The sequence below is a fragment of the Protomyctophum bolini genome (genome assembly GCF_963924005.1).
Source record: "Protomyctophum bolini genome assembly, chromosome: 15".
Classification (NCBI taxonomy): Eukaryota; Metazoa; Chordata; class Actinopteri; order Myctophiformes; family Myctophidae; genus Protomyctophum; species Protomyctophum bolini.
In genome coordinates this window covers 42,707,399-42,722,310 of record NC_137876.1, presented here as the reverse complement: position 1 = coordinate 42,722,310, position 14,912 = coordinate 42,707,399, and the positions used below count along the sequence as shown (strand labels likewise).

Below are 14,912 nucleotides of genomic sequence, written 5' to 3'. Positions count from 1 at the left end.
ATAATCCGAGATCGAATGTCAGGTCATAATTTCATAATCGTGCGCCCCTACTATTTGACAACTTGGCCAATGTTTGACCAATTTAGTTTGTTGATTACTGGCCTATACCGGAATGTGCACTTAAGCCTGTCCAATTGATCTACAATGCTGCAGCTCGCTTGTTCTTCAACCAGATTTAGCATTTTATTAGATAAGATAAGTCAGCATTTTATGTAGATGTAGAACATAGAACTCTATAATGTATGTATAATCATAGCTTCATGTACAGATAGGTCACACAGTTCTTATGATTCTTTTTATGTGACCAACTTTTTATTTGTATTATTTTTAAAGAACCCCGGGTTAGCACAGACATTACAAGAGAGGGAAACTTCTATATGTATTTGATGTATTACCTTGTATTGTTCCGGCTTACTTTAAATCGCTCTGGATTAAGACTGCTAAATGCCTAAATTGTAATTGATTACTTTTTATTTCTTATTCCGTGTTAAAACCGTTTTAAAGGTCCTTACATTATCACTTCACTGTCACCTGGGGACAGCCCTTCACATTATGTGAGGACCACCCTACTGTATCACACAAATATTTGTGTTATAGGATATTTTTATTTTATTTACAATTAACCTCTTGAACCATAACATCCCTATTCTGAAGCATTATTTTAGCAGAATCTACAAGCAGATCTAGGTTGGCACATTGTGAGCTTGCAGATCGTCTATTTTCAGACAAGAAACACACAATTTGGAACCCCCTCAAGGAAACCTGAGGGTCCCATGGGAGCACTGTCCTAGATAGCTTTTCTTTCTTTTTTGAGGGGCCTCAAAATGGGTGGTCCTTTAAGAGCTTTAGAAAATGTATGTATTTTCCTCCTATACACAGTGTTGTGGCCATTTTGTTGGTTCCAAACATTTCTACCATAGTCAACAAACCCACTGATGCACTCAGGGATTAAGGATGTACGCAGACATAAGAAACAGATTGTCCACAGGTTCAATGTCTTTTTGGTTTGCATTTACTTTCCAAAGTGCAGTGAATGATACATTACAAACAGGCACATCTTCTCTTCCTTGTTATGGCATGATCTCTGTTCTGTCTGTCAGGTAAAAACCATTTGTCCACCAGGTGCATGCCGCTCCCCAATCACCCAGGCCTACTTATACCCTCTGTCAAGCAATTAGGCCTGGGGAGGCGTGCCCCTGTTGTCCAAACAATAATTCAATTATAACCCATCAAACTAAAGCCCAATAATGCCAAATAGCTACAACAATTGTGATTAATAATAATAATAAGTAGACATACATAAACAGTGAGGATGGATTCTACACTCCCCCCTAATTGTGCACAGTATGGACACAATTACTAAATACATTTCAAAGAAGCCAAACACAAAATACATTATTCAAGGTATGTGGTATGTGTGTTGTATTTAAGCTTGACTGAATCTTCTTTGTTGAAACTGCAAAGAAAAAGAAAGGGAAAGATGGAGAAAAGAAAGGTCAAAGCTCTCAATGGTCTGGAGAAGTCTTGATGTAGCCCTCAAGCCACCACAGGAAGCAAAGCAGGTCGTTGTCCCTTTCCTTTGGCACATCATCCTCCTCTTTCTCCTTCTGCTCTCGCTTCTCCTGGGCAGGCCTTTTGTTCCTTTTCTTTCGGTTCCTATGCCATCTTCCTTTCTTCATCTGTTTCTTCTTCTCTTTCTTGCCACCTTGTTGGTCATGGTCAGATGTAATTGTAGTTTCCTTCATGGTGCCATTTGTCTTTCCACCACTGGCTTTCTGTAATGGGGTGGGACGCCTTTCTCCACAGAGTGGCTTTATCACCTTTCTTCTCAGCCTCCTCACAGCAGCTGATTCAGCCAAACTGCTGATCATGGCACCCTGCTTGCAGTTTTCTTCTCCCTCAGATATCTGTCCATATTCTTCCGCTTCAGATATGACGCTGAAAGATGAGGAGCCGCCCGTCTCCACAGCCATCTCATTCTCACCATCCTCCCCGTCCTCTTCTGCAGGGTCGGTCAGCTTTTCCTGTCGGGTTTCTTTCAGCTGCAGAGTGTTCTCCAGAGCCTGAGGGGTCGTCGGCTTGGAGAACCTCGTCTCCTCTCCTCCCTGCCATGTCTCTCTGCCATCCTCTCTTAGGGGTGTCTCTTCTTCCACCACAACATATGTGGCCAAACTGCTGTCTCTGTGCTCCCTCTCCATCTCTCGTGCCACCCACTTTTGCGCGATATTTTCAATTTCCTTTCGACTGAGCTCTGGAGGGTCTTCCCCCCACCAGTCTTCTACGGGTTGTAGCCATAGAGGTTGTAGCGCAGCATCGCTTCCTGCTCTTGTGACATCCGAGTCTGACATTGCAATTCCCTTTTTACCACACATAAAGTGCAGAGCAATATAGCGAAAGATCAATTAAATAAGGCAGTGCAAAACAGGCGTGTCACTAATAAAAGTCCAGCAGTGACGAAAACAAAAATCATAATGGACGTCAGTGCAGCAATGGCCAGCAAACAAGTCACCAATAAAAGTTAAGCAGTGGAAAAACACGAAAATAAAATAACTCCAATAGTTATTGCTGTTTTCCTATACAGCTTTTAAATTCGGTGTCCACTACATACCAGGCTACTAAAATTGATTAGTCTTTGTTGCTGTTGCGTCCACTTCCATTGAGTTTGTTATTTCAGTCCCAGAATGTCCAAATCCTGGTTCGAGTCCTCTTAAGTTACTTTGAAACCCAATATTCCAACATCGAAATCCAATAGGACCAGGTTTTTACTATGTTGTGGCCATTTTGTTTAAGTTATTCGAATATTCGTGCATGCAAAATGTTGCCTTCTCTCAACAAAGTCTCATGTGAAACCAGCACAAGACCATTCTACTTTATAATCAACAGGTAGGCTTACAGAACAATCTTTTCACATATCTGTAAACTTGAGATGACCTTTACATAAAGTTATCCTCAAACAGCCATTTCATGGTCATTTTCATGATTCTTCAAAGAAGATGCTTCAATTTTCTTTTCTTTTTTATGATATTGTGAAGTATCATCCAACCTCCTTAAATAAAATATACTCTTAAACCAAGGCATCACAAAAAGAAAAGCAAAAATTATACTGTCATAGCTGTAATACAAAAAAACAAACAGACATCAAATTTGAGGATTCAACCCCCTTGTTTTAGACATGTATCGTTATAGAAAATATGAATGCTGCAGCGACTGTGTTCAAAGTGCATTCTACATCTATTAAAATATTTGTTTTTTAAGAAAACAGTCAGACAACTATGCCAAAAGCATCAATAGTGTACACAGGCTGGCACATGAATTGTGGTCATCAACATCACACTCCGAGCAGTCGGATTTGCAATTCATTTAGATGAAATGTTTATGTGAGTTCAAGAAATAAATTACATTTACTAATAATAATGGAAGCAGCTTGGACAGAAATGAGTGGTACTCGTTTTTCTTGTGATAGCACCGCTGTCACAAAAAATCTACATCAAGATGCCAGCTGTACGATGTCTATTTATGAACAGGCAGAGTGTGATTTAAACTAGACCTCTTTTTTGCCTGACATTTTATTTTATTGAACAATAAATGCTTTTATGTAGGCTTATTGTTAAAATGTTATCGATGTGCAACCCCTATGGGTCTGATATTACACAATTTCTTTTGGGACTGTATAGGTTATTTTAAATCGCAGACATCCTCAGTAACATCGAAGAACAGTGATGGTCGGTGAAGTTAAGGGTCCTCGATATCCATGAACTCCTTTTTGGGCGGTGACGACCCCCTGTACCAAGCACACGAGCCATCACTCCTCTTGATACAAGCAAAGAGTCTGGCCTGGGGTCCGCTGATGCTCTTCTGGATCACCCAGTCTGTCCACAGACACTCCTCCGGGGAGTTGATCATACATGGGATGGAGGTGCAGCGGGTGATCTTGCAGCCACAGCCCTGCTCGTATCGCTGTATCAGACTCTTCTTCTGGGTAGCGCTCATGACTTCCCAGGATTCAATGAAATCACATAGTGTGATGTGCATGGTCCCATCTGTCTCCAGTTTGCCTGTGAAAAGATATTCCTTCTTGCCATTGGTCTCCAGACTCACACCACACACTGCAGAGGAGGGTGCGGTGTAGATAGCATCCACATCCTGCTGAGGACCCTTGAACATCTTGATCTGCTTGATGTCATACTTGATGCGTTTGACTGGATGGCCATAGACGTCGTTTCCGGCATCAACCTCTTGCCTTCCGACCACCCTTGCCCTGATCACGACATCTGCGTTGCAAAACGCCTGTTGAGGATGCGCAGGGGAACAGCTGCACGCTTCTGCAATCTCTTCCACCCGCCAAAGGAACAGGACGACCAGGGTGACAAAACAACTGCTAACCGTCCAAGTCATGTTTGGAAATGTGTGTTTATAAAATATGAACAAAAAAATACAAAGAAATCAGAACAAATCCGTCCGCAGTTTCAAACTACTCTCATCAAAGAGGTTCCACTTGCTTCACTGCTCCTGCTTCAGGAATGTGTTCATTCTATAACAGACTGCAGACACACAGACAGACGTCTCCTTCAGTTCCAATGTGTTTTTGGTTTGCATTTACTTTCCAAAGTGCAGTGAATGATACATTACAAACAGGCACATCTTCTCTTCCTTGTTATGGCATGATCTCTGTTCTGTCTGTCAGGTAAAAACCATTTGTCCACCAGGTGCATGCCGCTCCCCAATCACCCAGGCCTACTTATACCCTCTGTCAAGCAATTAGGCCTGGGGAGGCGTGCCCCTGTTGTCCAAACAATAATTAAATTATAACCCATCAAACTAAAGCCCAATAATGCCAAATAGCTACAACAATTGTGATTAATAATAATAATAATAATAAGTAGACATACATAAACAGTGAGGATGGCTTCTACACACAGGTTTAATGTTTGTCTTCAGTTCATGTTTGTTTTGTAAACGGCATCGATACTGAAGGGAAAATGTACGTCATAATGTAACTCATTACGTCATATTGTCTCTTTATTGTTTGTGTTGGCACTGTCTGTTTTACATCACCTAATCAACATGAGTTAGACTTTGATATATATTAGCGCCCCTCACTTCACACGGGTGTGATTCTTTTGAGGCTGCCGGGCGCGGCTGCACTAATAACTTTAGTGTATCAGTCACTTTAATGGACAGGTATCAGTCAAAAGGGAGACATCGAAGAGGAATGACGGGTATTTAAGGACCAACATATGGAATGTCAGAACAGGTCAGCTATGAAGATCTAAGGGTTTGAGGTCAGATGTAGAGTTGCTGGCTTGAACCATATATGCAGATCTAGGTGATGATCCAGTCTTCTCCATGTATCACTATCCAGGGTTTGATGAGGTCAGTGTCGTGATCTTAATATATGGCCATAAATGGTGGCGTGCCATGTCATGAGGCGTTACTATACTGTATATGGACTTGTGATGTCACGAGGCGTTACCATATATGGAGGCATGATGTCATGAGTGTGACCATATGGAGGCGTGACCGGCCAACCACCGACCGACTGACAGGATATGCAGGTTTTCATAGTAAACTGTGACCCTCGGTCGCAATTATCGTCACAATATTGATAATTGCAATTATCGTCACAATATTGATTATTGCAATGTTATTTTGTATAGCCTACTGTCCAGCCCCTGTTGTTTAAATTATTTACATTTTAATTGAAAGACATATCTGACAGAAGTTTGTGATCTGTGTTCGTCACTTTACAATTAAACAAAATATTGCCTTCTTTACAACGTGTGCCTCTTTCATTTTTTAAGGTTTTTTTTAAGGTTCATTCTAGAGCTACAACCCCACCTTTCAAGATATAAGCACAAGCTATTCTATCAGCACCTGTTTTGTTTTGAGAAAAACACAGAGGCCAACTAGGAGATTAAAATGCCTTATTTGAAAGTACAGTATCCATCAGACTATCGTTCAGTGACAGTTATACATCTCCTCCACCAGGGGGCGAAAGGTATTCAAGCTACAGTGCCTGGGTGCATTATTGCGCATGCGTCAAACACGACCCGGAACCAGTCCGGAAACCGGAACTTGTGGAAGTAGTTCATGTCGTCTTTACCACAACAAATACATGTTCGTTTTCGTGGTGAAAACCGTCTCATAAAGGAGGACAAAACGTGTCAAATGGAGTCTGTACGGCTGAAGATAAATGAACACATGACATCGGTGGGAGAGGAGATATTATATGTTTTAGAAAAACAACAAAGTGTTGATGTTTCTCATGTGGAACATGATGTCAGAGAGTTTGTGTTGAAGCGCCTCACTGCTGCTGCACAATTCATGTGCAACCTTTTCCAGAGAGAGATGGAGACTCTACACAACATCAAACTACACACTGCAGGTAATGTTGTTACACACACACACACACACACACACACACACACACACACACACACACATTTCGATTTATTTATTTGAGTCCACATTTATAAAATACATTATCAACGAAACAAATATTTTCAGTTGCTTCTGATATACTACGCACTCGAAACATCACGTGTCTCAGTGCTTGAGTCCAAACAAGCTCTAAATGTAGGCTACAGAATATAGGCAACACATGAACTTATTCACAGCAAACATTGGTCACTTCAGTCTGTCATATTACCAACACCGAAAGTAAATCATGGGTACAAAAAGCACCTTCTCCTCCAAATAGACCGGCTGCCTATAATGGAGGAGATTGAACAGTATGTTGCAAGCTGCTTTGCCTTACACTTGGACAACCCTATAATTCTCAAGCCTCTGACCACTAGCTTGTGGACATGGCCCAGGCTGCCAAATATATAAACAATGAGCTGACACGTATAGCCCAGTTGTATAATGGTCTGTACTAATGGTTGATATTTTACTTGTTTAGTAAGGAAAGCTTCCTCTAAACTTGAATCAAAAGCACAGCCAACTTCCAATAGAAAAACCTCTCTGCTGTTCAAGTCAATTATAATTAAATCTGGTGTATTTGCAGTTATATTTGCAAACACGGTTGGGTCATTGCATTGAAACATTTCTGGTTTTATACAGGAATTTTTGTGAAACACAACGGAGGAATGAAACATAGGTGACACATCTTTGGCAATAATGTTCACAATTCTGTCATGCCTGGCTATATACAGTCCTTGATATTACAGCCGTTTAATATATGAGACATAGATTCTATGGTCTGATGCTGTCCATGGTGTAGACAGTGAGGGTCATGATTATTGGGATACCAGATTGATAGATTCAGTTTGGTTGGCAGCACTTGAAGGCGTGCCTTTACTGTGAAAATGAGAATGTCCTCATCAATCGCTGCATTTTTTTTAGAATTGAGTGGGACACGGAGTGATTAGCTGATTGGAGGCACGCAAGCTTCCCTTGCAGCCGTACGTAGTCCTGTCCAGCGTCGTTTTCTATGCTGCTCTCTGAGCGCTAGAAGATGTGCACGCGCGCCGTTGTTAGGGAGCGCGCTTGTTGTTCCGTCGTCACGGTTTACTGTTGCGCGAGCGTTGATTGACAGTGATCACAGATTCAGAGATGTGCACCGTCTCGTTGTCCGCTCCTTACCACTCCAAAGAGACACCAGTCCAGTTACACAGATCGTTCAGATCAGGCCAGTCAGAGTTTACACCAAAACCAGATGCGTTGGTATCCAATTTACCACTGGGCTTCTTTTTGAACCCGAGGAAGCTGGGGTGTCTCTTGTTTTTTTGGTGTTAGCATCGTGTTATGCTTTAGCTATTGAAAAATAGCAGATCTACAAGCGCCGAGTGGCGCGCTACGAGCGGCGTGCTGCGAGCTTGTAGGTCTGCTATTTTTTGAAAAATCGAAGAACAACTGACTTTTTTAAATCTGATCTCAGGTCAGAATGGGTTAATCAGACCAGTGTGTGTCCAGTGGAAACCTCTTATGAATCTGATCTCAGGTCAGAATGGGTTAACGGCGGCAGTTACGACGGGTGCGGTTGTTTAAGTTATTAACAAAAACAACATTGGCGTTCAGCGGTGCTTCGCCTCTGTGCTGCCACTCGTGCGTGTGCGCACACACACACACACACACACACACACACACTTGAAATGTTTATTTATGTCCACATAATGAGAAGTACAGGAATACCTTGTACAAAGGACATAAACACTGCCAGTGCAGTTTGACAGTGGGAGAGCAGCCAGTTACAACGTGCATGGAGGCCAAAGCATCGTTACATACAGTACAGCTGACATGTCGGACACAGGGCAGCAGACATAAATCATGGATAAAGGAAGCAACGCCTCCTCCAAATTGAGTGTCTTCCTATAATGGCTGAAACTGAGCAATACCTCGCTAACTGCTTGGCTCTCCTTTTGGAAAGGCCGGCCATTTGTAAGCCCCTCACAATATGCCCTAGGCTGCCAAAGATAAAAACTAAAAGTTTACATCTGTAGCCTAGCTGTGAGATGGTCTGCATTAGCTGCTGATACTTCAGCACTTTGGTAAGAAAGGCTTCTTCCAGGCTATAGTCAAAGGTACAGCCGACCTCGAGAATGAACACCTCTCTATGGTTTTCATTTACAACAATGACATCAGGGGTGTTAGCTGAAATGTTAGAGAACACAGAATCATCATTACACAGTTTAAACATCCTCAGCTTCACAGTAGAATACTTATAAAGCATGATGGAGGACCTGAAAATGGAAGAGATGTCTTTCTATATCAAATCCACTATTCTGTCATGCCTACAATTATGTAAAGGCCCCTGTAAACATGGCAACCATTTAAGATGTGGGACATGGTTTCAGCTATTTGTTCATGGCCATGATGGATAAAGTGAGGAGCATGATTGCCTGGAAACCAGATGGAGAGATTAAATTTAGAAGGTAGCTTGAAAGTAAAAACAACAATGCACTCATCAATGGCAACATTTTTGAACACAGAGTGAGAGACAGAATGGTACACACACACACACACACACACACACACACACACACACACGAACAGGCAAACTACAAACTGCAGGTAATATTCCACAGACTGACACAACACATTACAAGTAGGCCTATACAGTATTACACACAACACCAAACTACACACACGACCAGGCGCATGGGGCCAGGGACCCTCCATAACACAGCAGCAATATTTGTGAACTGTTGCGACAAAAGAAGGTTAGACAATGGAATACTTTCCATTGTCTATACTTCTTTTTTATACTTCTTAAAGCTGCTATATGCAATATGTCAAAATTTGAATTACTTTCTTTTCTTTTTTTCAGACAGCCAGCAATGGGTAGAACGCTCCCAAAACAAAAGTAGTCTCTGTGACCCATCTAGGGGCCGCAATCTGCATTCATAGATGTTTCTAGAAGCTTCGTCATTTGTCGAAAAAAAAAACCTGGACGCAATGACTAACCAATCAGGAAGTGCACAGGCAAATCGACCAATGACAAAGCTTCTAGGTAAATCTTTGAATGCAGATTGTGGCCCCACAATCATGTCACCCACCGGGGGTCCTGGGATGCAATACTGTACTCTATCGTCATTGAAGTAGGACTCATAAAATGACCCTGGGACCCATCTCTAAAAGACCACCCCTGGGTCCCTGGACCCATTACATTGAAAACCTATTTAAACTATTAAACACACACACAGCCTCTGATGAGACAGCGTTAGCTTAGCTGTAGCCAAAGTTAACAGACTTTGTTACTCCAACTTACGTATGCTGCACTTAGGGTTAGGGAACGGGTCAGTCATGTGGCAAGTCAGACCAACTCAATGTCGGAAAATCGCATCGTTGGAACAATGTGGGGCTGAATCCTTGTCAGGCTTGCAGCTCTTGCTGAGCTCTTCTCAATTCCCAAATGATCCCTTACATTGCCAACAGATTATTGTTATTCAAGTCAAATCAAAGTTATTATTAAAGTCCTTATTCTATTCCTTCACTGCAGACCAGTGTTCAGAGTGCAGCTTGAAGGTGAAGATGTTTTGGAGTGTTAAACTGGAACCCGAAAACCACCTGGACATCAGTACGGTTCATGCTTTTGCTCGCTCGCTCGCACACACACACACACACACACACACACACACACACACACACACACACGCTTTTTGTCTTGTAAGGCTAACACGCACATCTTAACTTTAATGTGTTGTTAAATTAGAATGTTTGCAGGTATTTAAAAAAAATAAGAATGGAAATAAACTTATGGTTTGGAAGTGGAAAATGTATTTTTGCTGCTGAAGTTGATCCAAATACCAGAGCTAAACACTGTATACTCATTGTATATTTTCCTCCTCTAGACTTCCTGCACCTGCCTGTATGTAAAGAGGAGGTTTCCCCTGAACATGAGGAGATGAGCTCCAGTCTGGTCCAGGAGGTACCACAACCTCCACACATTAAAGATGAACCAGAGGAGCTACTTCAAAGACCAGAGGAGGCTGGTGGGTCAATGATGGCATTACTAGCAGCGAAAAGTTAAGATGAGGATGGAAACAGAGAGACAGAGGCTGTAGCCAGCACCTCCACTGAACACATTGAAACACAAGCTGATGTAGAGGACTGTGGAACATCACAGCCAACTAGTGGTGAACGCATGAACACGCATGAATACGCAAGCAAGCAAGTTAACAGACTTTGTTACTCAACTCACGTGTGCTGCATTTAGGGTGCGTATTCATGCGTTCACCATTCGAGGTCAGCCTCAAATTATTAGGCCCGATTAAAGCTCTAATGCAACCCACAACATTATTTTGCTTACAGCTTGACTCTGGAGGTTGAACTCACTGTCTACCCACTGTGCAGTTAGGCTGATGAGCGACATTGGACTCACGCTACTGCTCCAAATGTCGGTGGTGAAACTATAGCCGTCGTAGCTGATTCCCCGCCATGATCTGATGGGGCTAGATTAATAGACTGCCTGTCAAATAGATGGTCGGATAATAATAATAATAATAATAATATAAGTTTGGAGGCGGTTCAAAGACATGGCAGGGAGAGAAACAGCAGAATGAATATCCTTGAGCATGTCTGTGTGATGTTGTAAACGGCATGTCAAGATACCTGTGATCCCAGCTTTAATGTAGTCCATGTAGTCCGGAGTGTTGATTACTTCCTTTGTCCGTGTTTCCTGCAGCTTTGGTAACCTTTCCACCACATGTTCAGCACAGTATGTTGCACTTGCATGCCTACTGATCGTTTCAATTCAAGTTCATGAGAAAGAGGAGCTTGCAGCTCTTTCTGAGCTCTTCTGAATTCCCAAAGGTCCCTTGCATTGCCAACATATTCTTGTTATTCATGTCACATCAACGTCCTTAATATTAAAGTCATTATTCTATTCTTTCATTGCAGACCGTCATTGTACAGAGTCCAGCCTGAATGTGAAGAGGTTTTGGAGTGTTAAACAGGAACCCGAAAACCACCTTGACATCAGTACGGTTCATGCACTCTCACTCACGCATGCACGCGCGCACGCGCGCGCACACACACACACACACACACACACACACACACACTCTCAGGCTAACAGGCACATATTAACTTTAGTGTGGTGGTAATTTAGAATGTTTGCAGTAAAATAAATTGTGGAAGTGGAAAATATATTTACAGCTGAAGTTCATCAAACTACCAGAGCTAAACACTGCATGATATAATGTGAAGTTGAAACATTTAATGGTTTTCTCTCATTGTATCCTCCTCTAGACTTCCTGCACCTGCCTGTATGTAAAGAGGAGGTTTCCCCTGAACACGAGGAGATGAGCTCCAGTCTGGTCCAGGAGGTACCACAACCTCCACACATTAAAGATGAACCAGAGGAGCTACTTCAAAGACCAGAGGAGGCTGGTGGGTCAATGATGGCATTACTAGCAGTGAAAAGTGAAGATGAGGATGAAAACAGAGAGACAGAGGCTGTAGCCAGCACCTCAACTGAACACATTGAAACACAAGCTGATGTAGAGGACTGTGGAACATCACAGCCAACTAGTGGTGGACACATAAAAACACAAACTGATGTAGACGACTGTGGAACATCACAAACAACCACAGATGACCAGTTCCTCTCTCCACACTGTTCTGAATCTGACGTCACTGAAGACAGTGATGACTGGGTGGAGACCAGGGAAGGTCAGTCGGTTGTAAAAGCACTGACTTCACGCAAGACACAAAATGTGGAAGAACAAACATTGTCTTCAAGCCAAAAGCTGTCCCAGGAACTGACAACGTCAAAAACAACTCACTCCATGAAGAAACACACAGGGAAGAAACGGTTTAGTTGTAAGGATTGTGGCAAAATGTTTAATCAAAAGTGGAAGCTGAAGAGGCATACAGTTGTTCATACAGGGGAAAAGCCCTTTGCTTGCACAGTTTGTGGTAAAGGCTTTGGTCAACGTGGTGAACTGAAAACACACATGAGGATACATACAGGGGAAAAGCCCTTTGCTTGCACAGTTTGTGGTAAAGGCTTTGGTCAAAGTGGTGAACTGAAAACACACATGAGGATACATACAGGGGAAAAGCCCTTTAATTGCTTAGTTTGCGGTAAAGGCTTTAGTCAAATGAGTAATCTGAAATCACACAAGATGATACATACAGAGGAAAAGCCCTTTAGTTGCAATGAGTGCGGTAAAGGCTTTAGTCAAAATGGTGACCTGAAAATACACATGAGGATACATACAGGGGAAAAGCCCTTTAGTTGCAATGTTTGTGGTAAAGGCTATCGTACAATGACTCATCTGAAAGCACACATGAGGATACATACAGGGGAAAAGCCCTTTAGTTGCAAACTTTGCGGTAAAAGCTTTATTCAAAGTGGTCATCTGAAATCACACATGAGGACACATACATGGGAAAAGCCCTTTGCTTGCACAGTTTGTGCTAAAGAATATCGTACAACGAGTCAGCTGAAAACACACTTGAGGATACATACAGAGGAAAAGCCCTTTGCTTGCAAAGTTTGCGGTAAAGGCTTTAGTGAAATGAGTAATCTGAAATCACACATGAGGACCCATACAGGGGAAAAGCCCTTTGCTTGCACAGTTTGTGCTAAAGAATATCGTACAACGAGTCAGCTGAAAACACACTTGAGGATACATACAGAGGAAAAGCCCTTTGCTTGCAAAGTTTGCGGTAAAGGCTTTAGTCAAATGAGTAATCTGAAATCACACATGAGGACTCATACAGGGGAAAAGCCCTTTAGTTGCAATGAGTGCGGTAAAGGCTTTAGTCAAAGTGGTGAACTGAAAACACACATGCGGATACATACAGGGGAAAAGCCCTTTAATTGCAAAGTTTGCGGCAAAGGCTTTAGACAAATTAGTAATCTGAAATCACACATGAGGACTCATACAGGGGAATAGCCCCTTTAGCCCTTAACGACCAAAACCAAACAAAAAAAAAGCTTCTGTCTAAATAATATTTTGAAAGACCACATGAGGACTCATACAAGCATATAATCCTTTTAGCTGCAGTTTGTTGAAAATGCACATGTAAAGATAATGAACAACAAGAAGCATATGCCTGTTGTCACTATATCACACTCAGATGCATTATCGTTCAATTTAATTCACATAATCTGAAAATCCACATGAATGAATAAAACAAACCACTTGTATGTTGATGTGTGTGTGTATTTCTTTCCTTCAAGTCCATTATCTTGTTGGCATCACTTAGTTTACAAAGTATTGTTTGTAAAGCCAACATTTGCTGTTATAGCTTTTTTCAATAATAGTTTAACCTTTTGTGTATCATTACAGGAATGTTATCAAACAATGTGTGGTTCACCTCTAACTGTGTAAATAGTGTACTTAGGCCTATCCCAGCCTATATACCTTGTAATTAAACTATTACCACAAGGTTCATTATACCTTGAAAGTAAACTATTACTACAGTACCTACATACCTTGTGGTAGGGTGAGTGATATTCTTTTGGTTAAAACAAAATGTCTTTTGTTGAAGGTTAAATATTCTGATAGTAATCATTGTTTACATGTTTCATGTTTGTTCAGTAAAGGGGTTCTCCCTGTCTCTCCAACAGAAAATAGACTGTAGCGGCCCTCGATAGTTGAAATGATGATAAAGATCGATGTGGTCTCAACGGGTGTTTATTTTGTTACAACACCGTGAAAACTATAAAAGGAAAGAAGCACTGTTATGATCATATAAAACAATTTCATAGCTTTCACTCAACAATAAAAGCTGTGCATTAAGTTCATCACTTCAATATTACAACCAACAATAAAATGGTTAATTCATAGCAATTATAATACAGTGATAAAATAAATCAGTCCACTTCAATACATGACCAATAAAATACCAAAAAGGGAAAATGCACAGTAACCAAATATCATACACCAAAACATACCAGAAACAAATACAATTAATTAAGTCCCAAACAAATCATGAATGAGACTCCAAACCAAAACAAACAAACAATCATGTACCTCACTCCGCTTTAGTCTGCTTATCAAGGGCGCTAAAGGGCTGCATGAACCAGTTGAACCTCAGAGTACATCATCAGACAGTCACAGGTACACGAAACATAGTGTGACAGGCGCTGCAGAACAATATAAACAACTTCAATCATTCGGTCAACTGTTCACTAAAACTGCAAGTTACAGGCAACCTTACTTTGAGTACAAAAGTGCATGATGCATATAAATACCTTGCTGTGCAGTGTAACAAAGTCACAAACAAACAAATGCTGGGGTGTGTCTCTTCCTCTCTGTCACTGACTCAGTGTGAGAATGGCGGTGTGTGAAGCTAGTGTGGTGCGGTAACAGGAAGTTTCAAAGTAAAAGTGAACCGAAATACAGGAAGCTTCAAAATATGATAAACTAAATAAGGAAAGTAAATAACAAATTAACTTCACCTTAGGAAATGATTGAAGTTCAAATAACCAGTATCCCGGCAGTTACATAGACCCT

At 41.5% G+C, this 14,912-nt stretch overlaps 1 protein-coding gene across 1 annotated transcript; it reads right to left on the bottom strand.

The window, feature by feature from the left end:
* Positions 1-2,805: 2,805 nt before the first annotated feature.
* Positions 2,806-4,578, bottom strand: LOC308329099 (metalloproteinase inhibitor 2-like). The gene has a single exon (XM_080783303.1). It carries the CDS (start codon positions 4,393-4,395, stop codon positions 3,733-3,735), a length of 663 nt encoding a protein of 220 aa, XP_080639429.1. The 5' UTR covers positions 4,396-4,578; the 3' UTR covers positions 2,806-3,732.
* Between the last annotated feature and the right edge of the window lie 10,334 nt (positions 4,579-14,912).

What these genes read in the sequence shown, in the direction of transcription:
- LOC308329099 (XM_080783303.1), bottom strand. Translation starts at nt 4,395, where the DNA reads ATGACTTGGACGGTTAGCAGTTGTTTTGTCACCCTGGTCGTCCTGTTC.